Source organism: Watersipora subatra, chromosome 1 (assembly GCF_963576615.1).
Source record: "Watersipora subatra chromosome 1, tzWatSuba1.1, whole genome shotgun sequence".
Classification (NCBI taxonomy): domain Eukaryota; kingdom Metazoa; phylum Bryozoa; class Gymnolaemata; order Cheilostomatida; family Watersiporidae; genus Watersipora; species Watersipora subatra.
In genome coordinates this window covers 75,919,274-75,941,133 of record NC_088708.1, presented here as the reverse complement: position 1 = coordinate 75,941,133, position 21,860 = coordinate 75,919,274, and the positions used below count along the sequence as shown (strand labels likewise).

At 35.1% G+C, this 21,860-nt stretch overlaps 1 protein-coding gene across 3 annotated transcripts; it reads right to left on the bottom strand.

Moving 5' to 3' along the window:
- Positions 1–60: 60 nt before the first annotated feature.
- LOC137410491 (ankyrin repeat and sterile alpha motif domain-containing protein 1B-like) lies at positions 61–20,937 on the bottom strand. 3 transcript variants are annotated; one of them, XR_010981216.1, is made up of 13 exons: positions 20,901–20,937; positions 19,629–19,770; positions 13,029–13,104; positions 7,796–7,902; positions 7,449–7,560; positions 7,007–7,143; positions 6,523–6,720; positions 5,841–6,003; positions 5,130–5,647; positions 4,553–4,624; positions 4,190–4,276; positions 3,439–3,538; positions 61–296 (listed from the first exon to the last, which is right to left on the bottom strand). XR_010981216.1 is itself a non-coding variant. In XM_068095915.1 (13 exons), the coding sequence occupies exons 2-13, from the start codon at positions 19,671–19,673 to the stop codon at positions 195–197; spliced, it is 1,755 nt and encodes a 584-aa protein (XP_067952016.1). In that variant the 5' UTR covers positions 19,674–19,770; positions 20,901–20,937; the 3' UTR covers positions 61–194. The 3 variants fall into 3 exon arrangements, 2 of the variants coding, with proteins under 2 accessions (XP_067952016.1, XP_067952018.1); XM_068095915.1 differs by having other exon boundaries at positions 3,439–3,576; XM_068095917.1 differs by lacking the exon at positions 20,901–20,937 and having other exon boundaries at positions 3,439–3,576; positions 19,629–19,782.
- Positions 20,938–21,860: the final 923 nt, after the last annotated feature.

The following is a 21,860-nucleotide window of genomic DNA, read 5'->3' as shown; positions in this document are numbered from 1 at the left end:
AATCGATTGTATTGCGTCAGTTCTTGTGTATTCACAATCGGAGATATTTAGTTCCCTTAATACAAGCCTTCACGCTTTATTTTGTACAAAAGTTGAGAATCTATATAGAGAGTGGTAGCTTAGAACAACAATAATAAATAACAAGAAAAAATGAGAATATAATTTACTCTAGACAAATAACTAGCACCGAGTAGTTAATATTCTTTCAAATCAACGAGTTTAGGATGTTTCTGTGTCGCGTAGAAAGCAATGTCAAACGCCTCTCCCAAGGTCATTATTACTTGTCTCGCCAACTCCTGCAAAACATAGCGAGTATTAAAACTGAAAGATTTTAGTGCAGGGAGTTAGGAGGCTGACAGCCCTAATTACTAGCATTACACCTGATTGTACAGTATTTACTCAGGTGTTTACAAGCTGAGCGCATTATCTTCTCTCATCAGACTTACTGAGTTACCCAGAGTATGAATTCACGCGTTATAACACGATTTGATGTCATAAGTAAAATTCTATTGAAATAAGAGAAGCTTTTATGCGAAGCACGCTATCATTAGAGCTGTTAATCAAGATAAAGTCTAATAAACAAGACGGAGGTTGAGAGATGCTTCAACTATTATACAAAGCTTTGCTCTGAAAAGAGGAGAGAGTTTAGAAAACAATTTATGTAATTGTTCGCAATCGCTTGAGTACAACCTGTCTATATAATAAATTTGCTTTAAAGTTAAAGCAAAGGATAATATAATCAGAAAGATTTTATTCCGAAGTTTTTACCTCTGTAAAGTTTCGAGTCTATTTATCTATTTATCTCCTGGTTCATATCAAAGTACATCCAATCTTCTCCTGACCTTTACTCAGTTAAATATATTTTATTGTACATTATATTCTCATTTTCTATATGGTTTATTAGACCACCAGGAGATTATTCGGTGGCAGATAGCTACAGCTGTTTTCAAATTCTGACTATTTATTTCAACAATTGACTTAAATTAAACGTGATTTATCAGAAGATAAGTTTTTTCACACAAGCCAGTCTGTTGAGGAGTGCACCGAGCATCCTCATATCAAGGATTGCATATACACACACCTGCATCTACTCATTCAGGGATTCACTGAGCAATAAACCACTTGACACAATCGCACAAGTTATCTGGCATTCTTTCATCTGTACTCAAGAATCAGCTGATGCTCGCTTGACTTTAGAGTTACATGAAAACCAATTTTTATATATTTATATATGTATACATGTATACATGTATACATGTATACATGTATACATGTATATATGTATATATGTATATATGTATACATGTATACATGTATACATGTATACATGTATACATGTATACATGTATACATATATACATGTATACATGTATTTATGATAAAAGTTAATATTTTGTCAGTTTATCATCCGCTCGTTATCTTTAAGACATTAGTCTAAATCAAAGTGATTAGAGGTTGGATTCAGCACAGGTTTATCTCATCAAATTAGGTAGTCGCTGCCGATTATAATTTCACATTTGGCAAACTAAAGATTTGTGAAATTTTGTTGGTGGTTACGATGTGGACCCCCAGACTATGTATAAGCTTAATGAAAAGCTGTAAAAAGGTGCGCACTCAGTAACTCATTCGGACAAAAGCAGATGTGGCAGGGCTGACTCGACTAGAACAAAAGGGAAGCAAATGCGTGCATTGATTAGCACCAAGTCGCATGGAAGTTGTCTTTAAAAAACACATCCGAGTAGAAAGGGAGGCTGTCAAGCAGCGAGTGCCTATAAAGGCCGCACAGAGGTGCTGGCATAAAACACACCATTCAGCTCCTCGCGGTCACCCGGTGCACTATTGTCTTTTGCATTTTTTCAATCTGATTGCCAGCCAGAAGCCTTTGTCAACGAACATAATGATACGTGTTTTAACTATGTTATGCAAAACTATTTACACAAAGCCTCTATAAAACATGGCGATAAACCTTTTGAATAGATGGGTGTTGAAGAATGCATGGCAAACTCTATCAAGTCGGACATGTGTCACGTTCTCACCGCTGAGGCATAGATAGACAGCTCCAGTAACACACACAAACATCTGCAGTGAAGAGCTTAAAAGGACAATTTTAATATATATTATATATTTTAATATGTACTATGAGCGTTTATGCTACTTCCTATCTCATGTCTACAGATGTTTTTCTTTATAACAGAAAGAATAATGACCGGCAAGAATATGGATGACTAATACACCGTAATACTTGCTGCCATTACGCACTCTGCCTAGTTTAAAGGTGTCTATAAAAGTCATCGAAACAAGCCCTATTACCAAGACTTGTATGACTAAGTGTATTTACTTTTAAAGTGAAAAAGTGAAAACAGCTGAAAAATGCTTTGAAATAAATATTAACAAAACATGGGAGCTGTAACTATCCGAGATTCTATGATATGGAAAGTTAATAACCATAATTGAGATGGAATGTGTGAGTGGCTACCAAAAGCTGAGGAAAAAAACTTTAAACTTGGGTTCTAGCTTCTAAAAATATTTTGTAGAGTATTGTTTATATGTTTATTGAGTACGCTATTGTTTTAGAGTTGCCTAATAAAAAGCAAATTATAGCTTTGCATAAAATAATTTTTATCTTAAATGTGACATACTCCACAAAATGTCTTGACCTACTAAATTTTATAAAATGGCTGTTAAACCAGAACACGCCTCACTGAAAATGAATAGAGCAGCAGAGTCGTATCTATCATGTGCATTTGGTCAGTGCTTAAATGTCCGTGACTGTGAAACAAGCCTGGCCACATTTCTTATATAACTTCAGTAGTCCCAGAGTGGTGCTACGTAGCTGCGGGAGATAATCTTCTAGCACCGGAAATGACTCGGTTAGATATTATAGGCACCAAATAAAAACTGACTAGTGGCCAGGAACAACATCTAATGAAATAATTTTGCTAGCCACCTCTGCCTAAGGTTGGTTTACATCTAGCTGTAGGCCTACTCATTTTCTCATCCTAACAGTTGTAAGATGTTACAAGCTGAACAAACGCTGATGCCGGTTTACGCTTTGTTTTCTCTTCCAGCAGGTAGTCAACTGACATTATGATTACCTTTCGACCTCCAAGTTAAAACAGGATAAAAATCCAATTTCTCTTGTTCTCGGGAGAAAGTGGTAAAAAAAAGAAATATCAATTTAATTTCCATAGAAACTGTGCTTACATGAAATCTGATTTTTCACTTAAGCTTTGTTGCAAAAGAATTTTTTACTTTTGTATTATTAAGCTACCAATTGGTACATCTAATACAAGATAGCAGAAAGTTTTCAATTCTGTTGCAGTTTGATCACCTTTATAATTTGTTCCGGAATATTCTACAACCTTTTCTCTCCTTGCTCACTATGTTCACAATTCCTTGTACTTTTTTCTCAAGAGTCTAGTTAGATAGCGTGTTTACCTCCGACTTTACGCAGAAAACATGGCAATAGAGGCCTTTGGTGAAGACATCATTGGTAATATAGGCAAAGTAGTTGAGTGAATTAGCATCCTGAGCCGCGCTATAAATATTTGTTATCTCGTGTTCACAGATGGACCTCTGAAATAGACAAAAGTTCACAAGCCATGAAAAAATTGTTTCCGTTGAGCACACAGCATTCCGATTTCTGTTTATTGATTGACAAGAAATCGGTATGACCGTTGTTATAAGCACTCATCCTGGTCTATCAGTGATACGCCGCTATTGTACTCTCCTGTGTAAATAAACATGGGATCACAAATACAGCAAAGACATAGTGTGTAATTGTTGAGAAAACAATATGAAAAGGAAGCACTGTTATCGTTTACTTCCTATTAGTGGACACGCGAGTCAACTGGTCAGTATTAATGATGACCATCTCTTTCTTCTCAATTACCTCTCATCTAATCAAGGTATGCGCTGAGGCCTTACTCAATATAATTGATTAGCCAGTAAAAATGCTTGCTACTGTAGTGGGTATATTCTCCCCGTTCCGGCGCTGAAACAAACTGGCCGATTCATTAAGTCCTAATGAAAAGAGAAATAAGAGAGGTCACTGCATACGCTCAGCTTATCATCCTCTAATACTATGCTTAGAAATATACTGCATAGATCCGTCTTTTAAGCTCAACAGTTGACACATTGTTATAACAGGGGGAAAAACTCCTGACAAAGGAATGTTTGCTTTACACACCTGGGTAGATGAGTCAATGAAGTCGACACCTTTAAATGATATAGACAGTGTGACTATCGGCAGCTTCTTGAGGCTCTGCGTGGCTAGCTAGTGACAAACAGAAACTACATATGTAGAAATATACTACAAAAGACACCAAACAAACAAAAATGTTGGTCAAACGTGTGTATTTTACATTCGAGCCATAACTTGTGTTAGCACATTCTCTAACATTGTTTGTGGGTCAAAGGTAATTTAATATTTCTATCAATAGGCAACAATGCTCAAAGCTAGGTTTATCTCCTCTTTGTAAAAATTCTTTACAGAGACCCTTCTTCACAGATCTAAGCTTCATTTGAGCAGGTGTGATAGATAATACTTTACCTTCATGCGAGCGATAGCATCTCTCGTTAAGTCTGGTCGAGCCATGTCGCTGACAAGGCAAGTTCCAAGATACTGCATAACAAAAGCAATACAACACGTGAACACCGGTGGCTCTGCTGTGCGGCATGTTTGTATCATGCTCACAGATAGCTCTGCTGAGCAGGAGTTTCACATTTGTATAGTGGCTGATAACACATTATTTTTAATGGACTCTACAAAACTTGGAGAGATTTGAACAACCCTTCAACATACCCTCAGTACACAACATTTGGGAGTATTCATATGCTAGTTCATTGGTTTTGTAGAATGTGAAACAAAATTCACTTGCAAATATTATTTTGACACAAAGTTTTTAAAAGATTTTGTAGACCGACAACTAGAAGACCAGGATTTAAAAACTGGGATATTTTGCATTGTCCTAGTTTGGTCAAACAATAACTCGAACATACTTTCTTACTAATAGTTGGTATTACATAGGTTGGCTTTCATCGCTAAAATTCTTAGGGAATCTGCGGGAATTTTAGGTAAAAAGCTGAGGGAATGTGTAACTAGAGCTCTGGGCAGTTTTTCTACTTACGCATGCACTGAAGTTGACACAACCACTTATTAGTATTTCTGGATCAACGCTACTTTTAAAATCAGGTGGCAGATCCTCTTTAGTAAATGATATTCTTTCTTCCGAAGGCAATTCAGGTAGAGGACGACGTTGAATCGATTTGTTTGATTTCTCTTGTGACTTTGATAGCTTGAGTCCCTCGATATCTCCTACCAGAGGAATGCCCGACTCGGTCATGTTAGCATAATCCGATGTGTCATTTTCTTCAGTACAGTTCTGTCGTGTGACGTCGCGCGCTCCCGTGCCACCCTTAATAGAACGCCGAGATTTAAGGCTGAGAAACTTGCGCTGAGCCTCAGTCACAGTTTTTGTAATACTTTTAGCTGTCTGAGATCTGTTAAAGCTGGCCTTGGTCTTGTAAGTGCTGCTCATTTCAGCAGCTAAGCAATTATGCGGTGATACGGGTCCATTCTGGTATCCATGGTGAAAAGAAGTGATATCATCTGGAACCTTTGTGGGAGTTGAGTGAGGAGAGGACGCTGCAAGAAACAATGTAATGAGAGGATCACAGTCTTTGCTCGAACTATAACAGCAAAATTATTCACCAAAAACCCTTCTATTACAACTTGTTTTGGTAGCCATAATATGCAAGTTAAACTGATGATGAGATACAAGATATAGACCATTCTGTACTGTTGCTGTATTACGCTAGCTCAACGGAAAAATACATACGAATATGAGGTCTGTTGGAGTTATTAGATGTGGAGTTATCCAGTGTCTCTAGTCTGTCACTGGCCACAGAACACCCGCTGTCACTACCTTCTAGACTAATGGTAGCGGGTGACACAAGCTCATCTGAGTGACTCATCGTGTGCTCATCAGGAGAGTTTTCGACCTATGTTTAAAATGTGATCTGCTTAAACTCATTGTTTCTGACGAGAGCTGTGGCAAAAACTGTACCAATATCCAATAGCGCTTGTAGATGAAAGCTATGAAAGTTGCATCATCAAATTATTCTCTCTGACGGTGGTTAAGCTAGCAAAGATGCCACCAAATCTTTCGAATTTTCATTAAATCATTAGTTAGATACCACAACAAGCGTGCAATAGTTTAGTAGCTCTCAGTGATTCAATGCTAGGTTTTTATACAGTTTTTTAATTATCTTATCTTCAAGAACTATACTGTTAGAGTAATTACCTATGTTGTTGAATTTCCTACTCAGAAATGCTCTCTTTAAAACTTTTAAGTACTTGTAACTTTCAACTAATACTTATAAATATTTAGTTTGTCAAAGTGAAAGCAGCCTCCTAGTGAGTCCATATTGCAGTAATACAGTATATCACATGTTGCTATTACAGTTCATCCACTCGGGTCTAATCTTGATCACTGTATTATTATGAACATCTGTTCTAGCCTGCAACTGTTCGTGTTGATTTGGATCCAGGTGCTCATCAGAAGTTATCTCCTCTTCAGTGTCTTCAAGGCGATGAATGTTGGATATAGTTGAAATTTTAGATCTGTGCTTGCGTCTGATGGTGTCAAAACCTGGCCTGCTGTCTCCCAGGGAAACTAAAATTCTTTTCTGGTGCCCAATAAAGACTACGGACAGTACCTGTGAGAAAACGACAGGTTTTAACAATGAAAGCAGGTTACGTTTGCTGGAGAGTTATATATATTCAAGTAGATAAAGTGGTGACAGCTGTGCTGATCTGTTGCACTAGCTTTTCCAAAAGTTTATGTTAATTTTTTTGAAATATTTAAAAATTTGATAGTTTCTATTAGTAGTTTAAAAAAGTAATATAATGTGTATATATTTTGCTTTTACTTGTATTGCTAGAATTCGGATAAAACATTTCGGCATTACTCAGTACATTCTAGTAACATAGGAAAAAGCTTACCGTGGCTAACTCTATTTCCCATATTTGGAGAACTCGAGCCATGGTGTCATAACCCAGCCGATAGAATGTCTCTGTATACATATCCAAAGAGAGTGATGAGAGCCAATCACTGACTGTTGCTGGAAGCCGGTTGACGTCTGCATGGTGGAAACACAATGGCGAGTCTATTAATACGTTTATTAACACTCAAAGTGAAAAAATTGGAGATTAAAGCTTCGCTTGTTGATATTAAAAACTGCATAGATGATATTTCTTGTTATAAAGTATTACTTTCATCAAATTTGGAGTTCTATGTGATAGAATTATTTTTCTAAATTACAATGTACTTTGACTAAATAGATGAGCCCACATAATATTTGAAGGTGTTATCAATAATGCTAACAAAAGTATATCCTATTGTCATACTTTTCAGCTGACTGCATTGCATTGTGCAAGATCTTACCTACAGGTGAAAGAGAAGGAAGTTTGGACACTTCCAAAAGAAGTCTATTAATATGGTGAATGTTTGTGAAGCCCATCAGATGAAGGTCTGTCTCTTCCAAGACACCTCCATTCTAGAGAACAGGCAGATAAAGATGGAAAAGATCAACATCTTTTTTTTAACAAAAGTACAATAAGTCAACAGCTTTGTGTAAAAGTTTTTATTGAGGAACAGCATAAACGTACGCATAATATAAAGGAAAGGAGTTATTATCTTTTGGCTTTGTGAGAATACAACTCCTAAATCAATTTCCAACATTATTGTTTTCTGCTAGATAAAGGCAGGAATATATATATGTACATACTAACCAACATTTTGATGTCATCAAAGCCATTCGCTGACAAAATATTTTCATAAATCCCAAAACCAAAGCTGTCTAGCCAATCACCGATAGAGTTACTGCTGCTGCTTCTGTCTACAATGAAGAATTCAATTTGCCATCAAAGAGTGGAGTGGTGCCTATTGTTAGTATTCATAACAAGACTTTATACCATTCTTATAATGGTCTAAGTCCTGTGTCCGAATAGCTGGACATAATAGCCATTGTCCAGTTTGTAAATGCAACTTGACCTTCAGTCTTGTAAAGATTAGTAAATAAAATTAAATACTATTTTAGTGAGAAGCTAGATCAGCTACCATTGGCATTCACTGCAAGCAAAATCAGCAAGAAAAAATGAAAACTCAATAACATTATCCCACAACTTCCAAGTACTATATTTATATATCTCAAAGTGTGGCGTTCGTCTATCCAGCTATGGCAATAAAGTTTTAGCAACAAAAAATCATCTTGGTGCTGGACTTGAACTCACAACACTCAAACCATTAGTCTATTAACGAGCGCGTAACCACTAGGCTAAACCATTTTTGTCACATTCATCGTTCTTACCATATACTGTATATAATTTTTGCGGCTGTACGGTTAATTAAATTAATAATTAATACAGTGCGACCACGGGTTACAATGCCTCTGCTGTAAGATTTGTTTTGCCCTACTATATGAAATATGATGCATTTTTGTCCTCGCCATACCATGGCAAATCTTTTCTGCCATACAATATCAACAAAAGATTTTCTTGAAATTAAAATTTGGCAGCAAATGTACTGATTACGACAAAAATGCCGATATGCTATTTGTCGAAATCTCTCTCACAACGCCTTAAAGAGATATAGGATGCACGATATTTCAGTTCAGCGTTGTTCATTATAAGTTATAGCTAAAACGAATTGGAAGCAAATCAGTGATAAAATTTAGCCTATGATAAAGTTGAAGTTTAGTAAAATAAATACTAAAGCCTAGCTTTAAGTATGTGTTTAGTAAGATAAATTTATTTAAGTTAAATTCAAGGTTTGTTTATGTTATACGTCTGTTTTGAAGGTAAGTACTCCCTACAGTACGTACTGCACATAGTACATTGTAATGTTACATTTTCTTGCAGATCATAACCACTAAATACACTAAAGTTACTGTTTCTGTAGTTACTAAGGTTAAGATATTGTTTTGTTACTATTTTTAATAAATACGTATATAAAATTTTGATGACTTTTAGCAGGGAGTGTTTGTATTAGATAATTACTATGGGTTTTTTACCACTCCACACAATATTTTGGTCTTATGATGCCAACAATGAAATGAAATAAAATCATATAATTGTATACCAAATCATTTTTCATTGTAATCATAGCAAACTGACTTTATCTAGCCATTACTTACTAATTATTTCACATTTGAACACCTTTACCATTGTTTTATTTTTTCTCTTAATTAATTTGAACTCCACAAAACACTCTTTTCATGATATGAAATTTAAAAGTTACAGTTGTTTGAAAAACTTTGAAAACCTTTCTAGTTCTTTTATTTTTTCTTTCAATATATTTGAAATGCACAAAATTCTTTTCTATTGTATACTCCTGTTGTTATATGTTAAACAAACATTAATTTTCTGTGCAAGGACTTTTATTACCCGGGCAATGCCAAGCATTCAGTAGTACTTTTACGTAAGCAAATCTTCAAGGTCGACAATAGTAATGAACTGTAAGTAGTTAGATAGTTAGATGTACTTTTAGATGTCTTATTCTTTACTCAGTAATCCACTGTAGATTTACCAGTATGTAAACACTAAACGCATCCTGACAGTACATCAGGAATGTTAAAATAAAGTTAGAGATGTAAGACAAAGATTTTATGAAGATTCTGCAAATCGCTAATACGCGCTGACTGACCACTAATAAATTGAAAAGGTTTGAATACCTTCTACTCCAACATGCATTGTCTGTTTTCGATAGTTTAGCATGTCTTCTATAATATCAAAGCGCATTGCTATTTGTCAACTAGATAAACCAGCCTACCTAGTGCTTTACAAAATAAAACTAAGCCAATTTTGGAGTTGTCTTATTAAGCATGGACTTCAAAAAACACTTTGGGTTGTTGAGCACATGACTTGTCATTTCAACACTAGAAGGTGCATGAAACAATTACATGTAGTGTCTGTATAAACTAACCATAGGAAAAGTCTCTGTAAACCACTTTAAAAACTTGTTTTTATTATTTAATGAATATGCGTAGTGAGTATATCTTACAGCTCTCTAAATGAAGTCTCAAATACATCTGGGATCTTTTCTATTTGTGCACCACTTTCGAGAAAAAAAGAGTTAGCATATTTATGAAATAAAGTTATTGTTAGTATATCTATTAGACATATATGTTAGTTATTGTTAGTATATCTATTAGACATATAGGTTAGTTACTGTTAGTATATCTATTAGACATATAGGTTAGTTATTGTTAGTATATCTATGAGATATATAGGTTAGTTATTGTTAGTATATCTATGAGACATATAGAATAGCTATTGTTAGTATATCTATTAGACATATAGGTTAGTTATTGTTAGTATATCTATGAGATATATAGGTTAGTTATTGTTAGTATATCTATGAGACATATAGAATAGCTATTGTTAGTATATCTATTAGACATAATATAGGTTAGTTATTGTTAGTATATCTATGAGATATATAGGTTAGTTATTGTTAGTATATCTATGAGACATATAGAATAGCTATTGTTAGTATATCTATTAGACATATACGTTAGTTATTGTTAGTATATCTATTAGACATATAGGTTAGTTATTGTTAGTATATCTATGAGACATATAGAATAGCTATTGTTAGTATATCTATTAGACATATAGGTTAGTTATTGTTAGTATATCTATGAGACATATAGAATAGCTATTGTTAGTATATCTATGAGACGTATAGGTTAGTTATTGTTAGTATATCTACTAGACATATAGGTTAGTTATTGTTAGTATATCTATTAGACATATAGAATAGCTATTGTTAGTATATCTATTAGACATATAGGTTAGTTATTGTTAGTATATCTATGAGACATATAGGTTAGTTATTGTTAGTATATCTATGAGACATATAGAATAGCTATTGTTAGTATATCTATTAGACATATAGGTTAGTTATTGTTAGTATATCTATGAGACATATAGGTTAGTTATTGTTAGTATATCTATGAGACATATAGAATAGCTATTGTTAGTATATCTATTAGACATATAGGTTAGTTATTGTTAGTATATCTATGAGACATATAGAATAGCTATTGTTAGTATATCTATTAGACATATATGTTAGTTATTGTTAGTATATCTATGAGACATATAGGTTAATTATTGTTAGTATATCTATGAGACATATAGGTTAGTTATTGTTAGTATATCTATGAGACATATAGAATAGCTATTGTTAGTATATCTATTAGACATATATGTTAGTTATTGTTAGTATATCTATGAGACATATAGGTTAATTATTGTTAGTATATCTATTAGACATATAGGTTAGTTATTGTTAGTATATCTATTAGACATATAGGTTAGTTATTGTTAGTATATCTATTAGACATATATGTTAGTTATTGTTAGTATATCTATTAGACATATATGTTAGTTATTGTTAGTATATCTATTAGACATATATGTTAGTTATTGTTAGTATATCTATTAGACATATATGTTTGATCTCACTGATTAGCAGTTTGATCAATAATGAGTGTCATACATGTATATCACACAGTTTTAGTTTCAATCTCTGGATCAAACCGTTTTCATAACAGCTCTCCACTTGACGTAAGTCCGTATCTATACATATCTAATCACCTTAGCATCAATATATATGTTTTGATATATATATATACAGTATATATATACATGTATTAATATATATATATATATACCTATATCAATATATAGGGCCTATCTTATATCTATGTACATGTATATATTTCTCGAAGTATGTCATATGTCTGTCATCTGTCTGCATTCCAGCTATAGCTATTAAAGTCTTGATATTAAAATTCTGCGTTTTGATAGATTTGAAAAGCATGACGATTGCATCAACAAGTTTCTTATTCGGACTCTCTACCACTGAGCTAGAACGGCATATCAATCAAAACCGTTTTCATATACCGCATACCCCATGCGCATGCTAATTATTTTAGCTTTGCGTCCACGCGTTTCGATGCCTCTGTTAAGAAATATTTTGCGATCTAAGTGTATGCGACACGATGCTGCTTCATTTTTTTCGTTAGTGCTAATTTATTCTGCCCCACGATATCGACAATAATTTACCTCGAACTTAAAATTTGGCGATGTGTGTACTGATTATATACGTTATTAAAAGATATATGTCGCTGAACTCACCATAGCGAGTTATCCGTATCCGTTGTACGGTATATCCGGTATGCGCTATAATAAAAACGTTTCGCAATGACAAAATTAGTGTTAACAGTTTAAAACATACTAAAACTTCTTTCAAGTATATGTTTAGTAAACTAAATTCATTTAAGTTAGATTCAGCAATTATGTTACACGTCTGTCTCAAAGGTAAGAACTCTCCACGTAGTACAATGTAATGTTATATTATCTTGTTATATATATTATAATATATATTATAATATATATTATAATGTAATATATTATGATATATTATATTATAATATATAATATTATAATGTATTTTAATATCATTTATTTATATAATAAATATAATATTATATATATTATATATTATGATATAATATATCATAATATATATTATGATATATTATGTATATGTTATAATAATATATATTATATAATGTATTATATTTTAATAATATGTATATTATAATATAATATATAAGTGAATGTTGAGCTTCAAAGCAACAAATCGGATTGCTGCGGTTTGACTGGCACATATATGGGACAGGAATGACCAATAAGTAATAAAGATGATAGCTGGAGATGGTGAATATCTTGAAATATATGCTAGATAATCCAAAAGCACCCTTGGTCATTTCCTTAGCTTTTGGGCATTCACGAGTTAGCCTTTGTTCCTTTGTCAGTTTCTACCTTTGACTATGCATGACCTCGTGCCAACAGTAAACTGATCAAAATAACCGCAGTATGCCTAGTTGGTTGTCACATGGATCTTTCATAGACAGTCATATCCTTTTGTAACAGAGAGAGGAAATGAGGTTACCTTTTTTTAGAAACTGTTCCATGCTCTCTTCTGTCAGCTCTCCATTCAAGCCCAGAGATGCAAAGAAGCCATCAATCTAAACAACAGAGCGGGATTGTAGTGGTCACTGCAGTCGTGTAACGACGAAACAGGAAACGCTCAAAAAGCACAGAATTGAGTTCGACTTTTATAGTTTAAAAAACGGCATTTTATCTAAATGATCTGCTGGACATCTCTCAGCCTTTCTATGCTTTTAACACTTTCACCTCCTGGACCGCTTCCCACACCCAGCTCTTTGGGTCATTTTAATTAGAGCCTAAAAATCGTCTAGAGTGTATTGCTGCCATGCTGCTATTAGAGTAATAGTCTAACAGTATTGCTGCCATGCCGCTATTAGAGTAATAGTCTAACAGTATTGCTGCCAGGCAGATGTCAGAGCCGTTTGTATTTCATTTTTTTGGTCTAACTGATGCATCTTGGGGCTTCTCAGTTTGTACAATTTTAATGAGTATTTTTTCCTATCAGTTGATTTATGACAGTTGAGTACCTCTCCACCTACCAAGTTCCTCTTAGCAGAGTGCTCAAAGACAGCAGGCCAAATTCATTAAGACTGGAGAATAGAATGGAGCCCTCATGCAGCTGAGCTCATGAACATACATGTACATAATAAGTGGGACAGTACTCAAAGGTTGAGGTGCTGCAGATGGAGATATCACAGCAAACTTACGTATGAGTCTCAGACCTTGAATCTGCCTGTATGCCCGTACATTTAGGAGAATATGTTTGGAATGAAACTGCACCCTATAGGACGCACTACACACCCCCCCCCCAAATATGTCTTTTGCGAAGACATATTTCGTCGGTAGCAAAAGACAGATGCATTGATGACATGCTGACGAGTTGTAGACGCGCCGCTTCAAATTGAACACATTCGTCTTCTTTGGTACAAATAAAATCAATGCATCTGTGATTGGCTGAACAATAAAATCAATGCATCTGTGATTGGCTGAACAATAAAATCAATGCATCTGTGATTGGCTGAACAATAAAATCAATGCATCTGTGATTGGCTGAACAATAAAATCAATGCATCTGTGATTGGTTGAACAATAAAATCAATGCATCTGTGATTGGCTGAACAATAATATCAATGCATCTGTGATTGGCTAAACAACATGTAGTTGGTTATAACAAACTCGAAACAAGCTTAATCACTTCTATCAAAACTAGTTGCTTCCAAGATTGGCTTTTATCTAACGGTGACAGCAGGTTTTTGCACAAACCGCTGTTTATATGAACAAAGATATTCTCACTCGTAGCATATATACATGTATGAAAGAAATTAGTATAAATTGGATTTATTGATGAGACATTTCAGATATTTTTTCGGTAATTAAATATGCTAAAACCCTTGTTTATAGTTTAATTCATGTCCTAAACTTGATGTATTTTTGTACTTAGCTGCCTTCATCATTGTCTAGCATTCTTTTTGAGTAAAATATAGCAACACAAACAGCTACACAAGCGCTATTGCTATCACAAATATTTGATGATTCATGTTACAATACAAATATCTTGCCGATACTGCAATAGCGATACTGGAAAATCCAGCATGGACATCACGGCTTTCACACAACTGAGGCCAATTCTCATCTGCCAATCTACTTGTCAACACAGAGCATCATTTAGTAGCGTCGAGTGTGTAACCACAGTGAATATCTTCACGATATGTCGGCTATGCATTTCATACCTATATGTGTAGCCAGGTCGTTAACAGCTACTGGCAAATTTTTGAGATTAGAGCAAAGTGTCGCTGCACCCTAAAGAGCTAAAAGCAATTTGAGCCTTATCAATAGCTGGTAGTCAGTAGAAGAGATGCTTCATGTATAGGAAAGTTGTTGCAGCGATAAGTGATAATCTTTTAGGTTTGCTTTATTCAACAAACAAACTTAATGCTTCATTTTATTAACAAATATCACCAATAATCAATAGTAAAACCCAAAACTATTGAAAGTTTTCGAAAGTTTTCCGTGTTGAAATGACATGTCAACATGAAGTATTCCTTTACTACAAATGCTACTATAGTTCTTCAACCAGCTATATTACCAAGTTATGTAGTCACCACTGATTAACACAAGTAGAACCATTTGAAATAATCCTGTACTTAGTTTGTTTAAAACTGACAACAGTCAAAGTAAATAATGAAAAGTACATCATAATCCAGCATATCCTATACCAACGAATGATCTTTCCAAATCCTTGCATCTTCTTACTTTATATGCTAAATGTTTATTTTACTTCAATTCAAGGTTTCAAGATCTTTCATGGTTTGTGTCATCGCTTTTTACGGGGTCGTTACAGGCTTTCAACTCATTTCAACTTACATGATACGAACAATTTGCATACAGCATCTAACAATTATTTTGAAAATATAATTGCTAGTTGCGTAAACAACTTTTTACCTAATATCCATTTTCTCTTAACAAAAAAGTTATTTGAAACACCATTTCTCAAACCATTCATTTGATTTTAGTGGCTAACTGTTGCCCTTTTTGTATTCTTTTGTTTTATTATTGTTGTATTGCTTAATGAAAAGTATATTATTATGTACTTTTAAAAATTGTACTTACCTTACTGTAATTTAAAAAACTTTTCTATTTGAAACAAAATTACTGCCAATAAAGTAATATATATATATATATATATATATATATATATATATATATATATTGAAATGTATCCTACTTGAAACTAAAATCAGAGTGCTCAACATAGGATGGAGCAGTATAAATTGGAAAGTCAAATAGTTTACTTATCTTTCAGCTACTGTCAGTTTCCTGCTGGCGCATTCTTCAGGCTGTAAGCTTCAACTTGAAGTTGAAGCTTACAGCCTGAAGAATGCGCCAGCAGGAAACTGACAGTAGCTGAAAGATAAGTAAACTATTTGACTTTCCAATTTATATATATATATATATATATATATATATATATATATATATATATATATATATATATATATATATATATAAGTACATGTATACTAAAGTGGTTTGAGGTGAAATTAAAACCCTTTTCATTGCTACCAATAAAATATCAACAGGAAGTTTGGAGTTAGCTGCTATTGCTAAAGCAACTACACATACAACCTACACTTAGCTCTTGCCCAGCAGATTGACTGTTCACCAACGGCTACTAAAAGCGAGTGACATCTTTCTAAGAGCAGAAGAAGAAAGGGTGTTAGTGGCTGCTGGTCAGAATCTATAATTGTAACACTTACTAACAACGCTGCCATTGTTTTATCCTATGTGTCAGCATGCTTCACAGGATGATGGTCATCAAGTTCAGTAGATGTGGAAAAATTTAAAAATATTCGCTTCACTGATAAGAAGTGCATTAAAAACTATTTAAAACTGGAGAAATTGTCATTAACAGATATTTTTTGATGTATTCTTCCATTATTTCTGATATTGGCAGCTAGTACATACTTTAGAGCCCCTATGCACCTCTACCCTTTCTTCCTATTAAGGCTAGATATCTATGTTGATATGTTTATGTTGTATTCACTTCCAGCATTCTTCATAAATTTATATTAGCTCTAACCGCTAACGGAAAATTTTCAAGTTTCATATTTTTCCTCCATCAGAGTTTTGCGTGCCACTTTTAGAACAAACTCCTGCTGAGTAAGATAACAGATTATGATGAACTTAGCTACTAAAGATGTCTGACTGCAACGGCATCTCGAGGTACTCAGAATTTATCAAGGCAGAAGCAAAGGCTGTGGCAGCAGCCTTGCTGACGCATGAGACAGCTGTGGAAGTTTACCTCACACAATGTTGAAGAATACATCCTATTGATGGACTATTAGTTGAATACTTGGCACGAGATCAAACTGATAGTTCAGGATGCTAGATAGAGAATGTTTTGGAAATGAAATGGCAAGAGTTGACGATTTTTAGCGATCAAACATATATTAATAGCAGTATATATATAACATACAATATATGTTAATATAATATACATGTATATAATAATATAACATATATCATAACATGTATCAAATATAACAAACAATTTATATCAAACATACATGTATATAAATAATAATATAGAAATCAAACTCTAAATATATAAGCATAGCTCAAACCTCACAAATAATCTTTTTAAGGGGGCTAATGCTATTCCACCCCTTGACTATACTCCAGGAGGCCCCTAAATATTTGTATGGCTGCATGCTAACCATTTTTCATCTTGCCAACAGAGAACATGTTTGATAGATAAGAAGGCCTCAATATTCACTGGGGAGACATTCCTTGGGGCTATCAATCACGCATCCTACATGCATGGGCCATCGACCCACCCGGGTTTTAGATAGGTTTTGTGACCAGAATAACGAAGACAGATTATGGTACATAAGACAGTGGGAGAATAAGGAAGACAGACTCTGGTACAGAAGACAGTGTGAGAATGCTACGAAGTATCTCGTGACACTGTCCTATGTTCTCATCAGCGATTGAGGCACGATGGAAATTACAGCTGTTATCATACGCTAGTTGTCAGTCGCTAGTTATGCAAGCGAGAGTGAAGCAATACCAACAAGTAAATAATGATCAAAGCTGCTGTCGCCAAAAACTGCTCTACTCCACTGACATCCACCTATAATAGCTTTCTCGTAAGGCCCCTGATAGCTGTCATCAAGTGTAGCATGATGCATAGACAAGGTGGCAGCATGATTTAAAATATTTCTGTTGCTAGTCATGAAAGTTTCCATTAAGATGGGCGAGCGCAAGATGTGATTTGGCAAAATATGTTTGCCACATAAATCCTTGCTTGCAATCGGCTCTGGGGCAATAGCTAAACTTTCATAGGAAGAATACTCTCTAAAGGTCAACTTGTAGATTCTAAAGTGATAGGTCATGAGATCTTTTGAAAGAGAGATAGTATTTATATGGTCCTTTTTCATTTTAAGATTATTATAATATAGCAATCAAATTTCAAAAAGTTAGTAAAGATATATTTAAATATAAAAGCAACTGCGCCGCAATTTTTTATCCAGCTCTCAGTAAGGCAGCTAATTCCATAGGCCATATTGACTCTAGGACTACAATGTTACTCATAGGAAGTGCCGATGGTTTGAACGCAGACAGCGTTTATAATAAATCATGATTTTGTCTAAAAGTACACCCTAAAGAGCAAGGTGAGGTTATTGGGTAGCAGCTAGGAGTCCATGATCGAGGTAGGAACTTGGGTGATGCTGTGGCCAAGGAATGATGATGTTCAAAGCAAGCTTGTTGGTACGGACACGATGGCACTCTTCGGTACTGGAGGTTAGATATGCTTGATGTAAAAGGTTTCTTTTTAATCGGCAAACCAAACACGCTTTTAAGTATAATTAAGCCTAGATACAGCAGTCTTTGTAGAGTCGATTGAAGACAATTTCATAAGCAGTTGAACATCTACACAAGTGCTGATCACTATGTTGTATAACGACAGCAGATGGCAGTTGTCTAGTGACCCACTGCATTCGTAACTAGCAGCTACTTTCCCTAGACACAATAAGTGACAGCAAGTATGAGCTTTTATAACGTCTGCGATGAGCTGCATCAGTGAGAGCTCTCATCTCATACATATACATGTACAGGAGCTTAAAAATGCATGCGTGTATTATACTACTGGCGTATGCATTGTACGCATACTGCGGATGAAGACAAGAGGTAGAAGTGGAAATCTTTATAGTAGTAGAGTAACAGGCATCTCTAGGCCTGCTGCAGCTTTATACAGCCCCCAGTAGACCAGACAGTACGAAAAGGAAGCCCTTGGGAGTAAAACTGAGTACACATACTTTGATTATTTGATGGATGATTTATGTTTATTGAATTGAAACGGAAGAGACATAGATGAAAGAATGCTGATCACATTATATAGACGACTAGCGGCTTACATACACATCCTACAGTTCTCTGTGTTGTTATGCACCTACACACACTTACTAAAGTTGTTAGTTATATGCTTATACACTTGCCAGAGCTGTCAGTTATGTTATATGCTTATACACTTGCCAGAGCTGTCAGTTATGTTATATGCTTATACACTTGCCAGAGCTGTTAGTTATGTTATATGCTTATACACTTGCCAGAGCTGCCAGTTATGTTATAAGCTTACACACACTTGCTAAAGTTGTCAGTTACAGGCTCACACACACTTGCTAAAGTTGTCGGTTATGTTATGAGCTTACCCACATTTGCTAAAGTTGTCAATTATATGCTCACACACTTGCTAAAGCTGTTGGTTGTGTTATGAGTCTACCCACACTTGCTTAAGTTGTCAATTATATGCTCACACACTTGCTAAAGTTGTCAGTTTAGGGCTCACACACACACACTTGCTAAAGCTGTCAGTTACAGCTACCAATCTACAGCTTTAACGTTATGTGAAGTAGTTGTAAAAACAGAGCCCAGCACGGAGTGAAGCACATGTAGATGTAGATGATCCTAAGGCTATCTAAGCATTTCTGTTATTGCACTAAATGCAAAAAAGGTTATTCTACTTCTGGGTCATACAAGATTTAGTTGTCTGTTAGAGAGCCCTATTATGTGTATAATCATAAAATATATAAACACCCACCTTTTTCCATTCTTCATAATTATCATCTACTTCTTCCAGTGACATCCTCTTTCTCAGACCTTGTAGTAGTTACTCAACCACAAACTGTTTGCTGAGGCACGACCGACTCACAAATGTAACGAATGATAGCGACCAGCCGTCACTGCATAATCACCAAAAACAATGCAGCTATCTAGCGGTGTTACCATGTGAACCTAGAATAATCTCTGTTAAGAAGATACAGAAATCCATTTCCTAGTTGATAGCAGTTGATGAGCTGCCTAGTGAGCTCGAGTGAAGCCGTTATTACACTGAAGTATCTCGACAAAGGAACCCGTTATCATAATTTGACACGGGATAGTATCGCTGATTCGATTGCCTTCAACAACTATGTCATTCAGCAACTGCTGATCATTTGATACGCAAATAAAGCTCACTGCTAGAGAAACCGAAAGCTTTGCTACTGCTAATAGTAAAAAGTCGTGTAACCTCTGGCATCTATATCCTTTTACAAGTGTTAGAAAATCTATTCGAAATTTATCTGTGTAACTTCAGAGCAAGCCATCAAAAAGATATTCTGATAACATTTAACTCCTTAAACAAAGCATCATAAGCTGGGCAACTTTGTGTAGAGCGCCTATTGTCTGCTGTAAGCCACGGGTGTCAGAACCGAGTGAAAAGAGCTGACATTGTCATGACGATGAACAAAACAGGCTGTTATGCAACGCAATCAGACAGGCGCTGACTCTGACGGAGAGAGGCCTAACGGCTAGTCTATTGACAATGGCGCAGTGCATGATAATTTATAACTCTTTTCAAGGTGTTTCTGTTGTATTTAAATTCTAAGTAAGCTCACATCACTGTTGCATCAGCAATAGCTACAGGTCATCGAAGATATTGTATTAACTGACAAAAAAGCCAATCAAGTAGAGATGAAGTCATCAGTATAGAATTGAAGAGAAGTGCAAGGGAAGCATTTATTGAAAGTTGCTTCACATAAAAGTGAATTTTCGAACAGTGCGTAGGAGCAACGCTGCACCATGCAACGAACAGTGCGTAGGAGCAACGCTGCACCATGCAACAAACAGTGCGTAGGAGCAACGCTGCACCATGCAACGAACAGTGCGTAGGAGCAGCGCTGCACCATGCAACGAACACGGGAAACCGAGAAGAGCGAAAAGAGTAGCGAAAATGAGGAGCAGATGGAGTTAATTCAACTACTGAAACAAAACTGAAGTGTTCAAGTGTGACACTCGAGCCAAGCTAAAGGAAGCCCTCACAGATCGTACTTACCAGTGAAGCATGAGGTACGTCTGCCACACTATCAAGCCAATTCCCTGATTGATTACATTGAATTCTTATCTCCGTAAGCGAGCGGCGAGAGGGGCTGTATTGTATCCCTTGTCGATATGGTAACAGCCCTCGTCTGCTTGATAACAATTTATAGAGCAATATTGCTTAGCCTAAAAACTAATACCAGTATCTAATCTTATGATGCCCTACGGCCCCGTCCATCGCCTTCACACTACCATTGAAATAATTTAATCTATTTTTATCATAATTATAGCTTGTGAAGAAATAGCACAAAATGACCTTAGACTGCGGGCAGTATGCTGATTGTTAGAGAGAAATAGTGCAGTCGGAGTGCCTGGCTAATGGTGATGCAGGGCTTCACTCTTCCTAATTGCTTTATCAGATTTACTAATAATATCAGACAATTTGATGACCTTATAAAAAGACCAAGGCAGGGAATCTCATATCCTCTGAGCTGATTACAGATGCTGCAGCATGGCAAACCAAAATCATTAAAAGAGACTCGAAGCATAGTATTTTCACCAAATTTTTTGGACAACAAAAACTATAGGCCTAATGTAATAAATTTTATTATTTAACCTATAAATTTAAAATTTGAGAAAATTCATGAGATCACTTGATGACTTGAATAAAACATTTTTTATCGCAACGATTTCCTACATACCAAAGCGAATGTAGGAGTGTCTGGCAAAGTTCATTGCAATTTATGTGAATGCTGTGACCAAAAAGCATTAGAGCATCGCTTTCATCGGTTAAATGTCTGGCAGGGTTTGGGGTTTATGCAACCGAGAATGCTTTAGGATCTACATGAACAGGTAAGAAATAAATTATTTAACTCTTTGGATGCAGGTGCTTCTTATTTTCTCATGAAGACTTCATGAAGAGTGCGTGTTTGTATTTGTGTGCTAGTTACTGACCTTCAATAAGTTAGAGCATTTA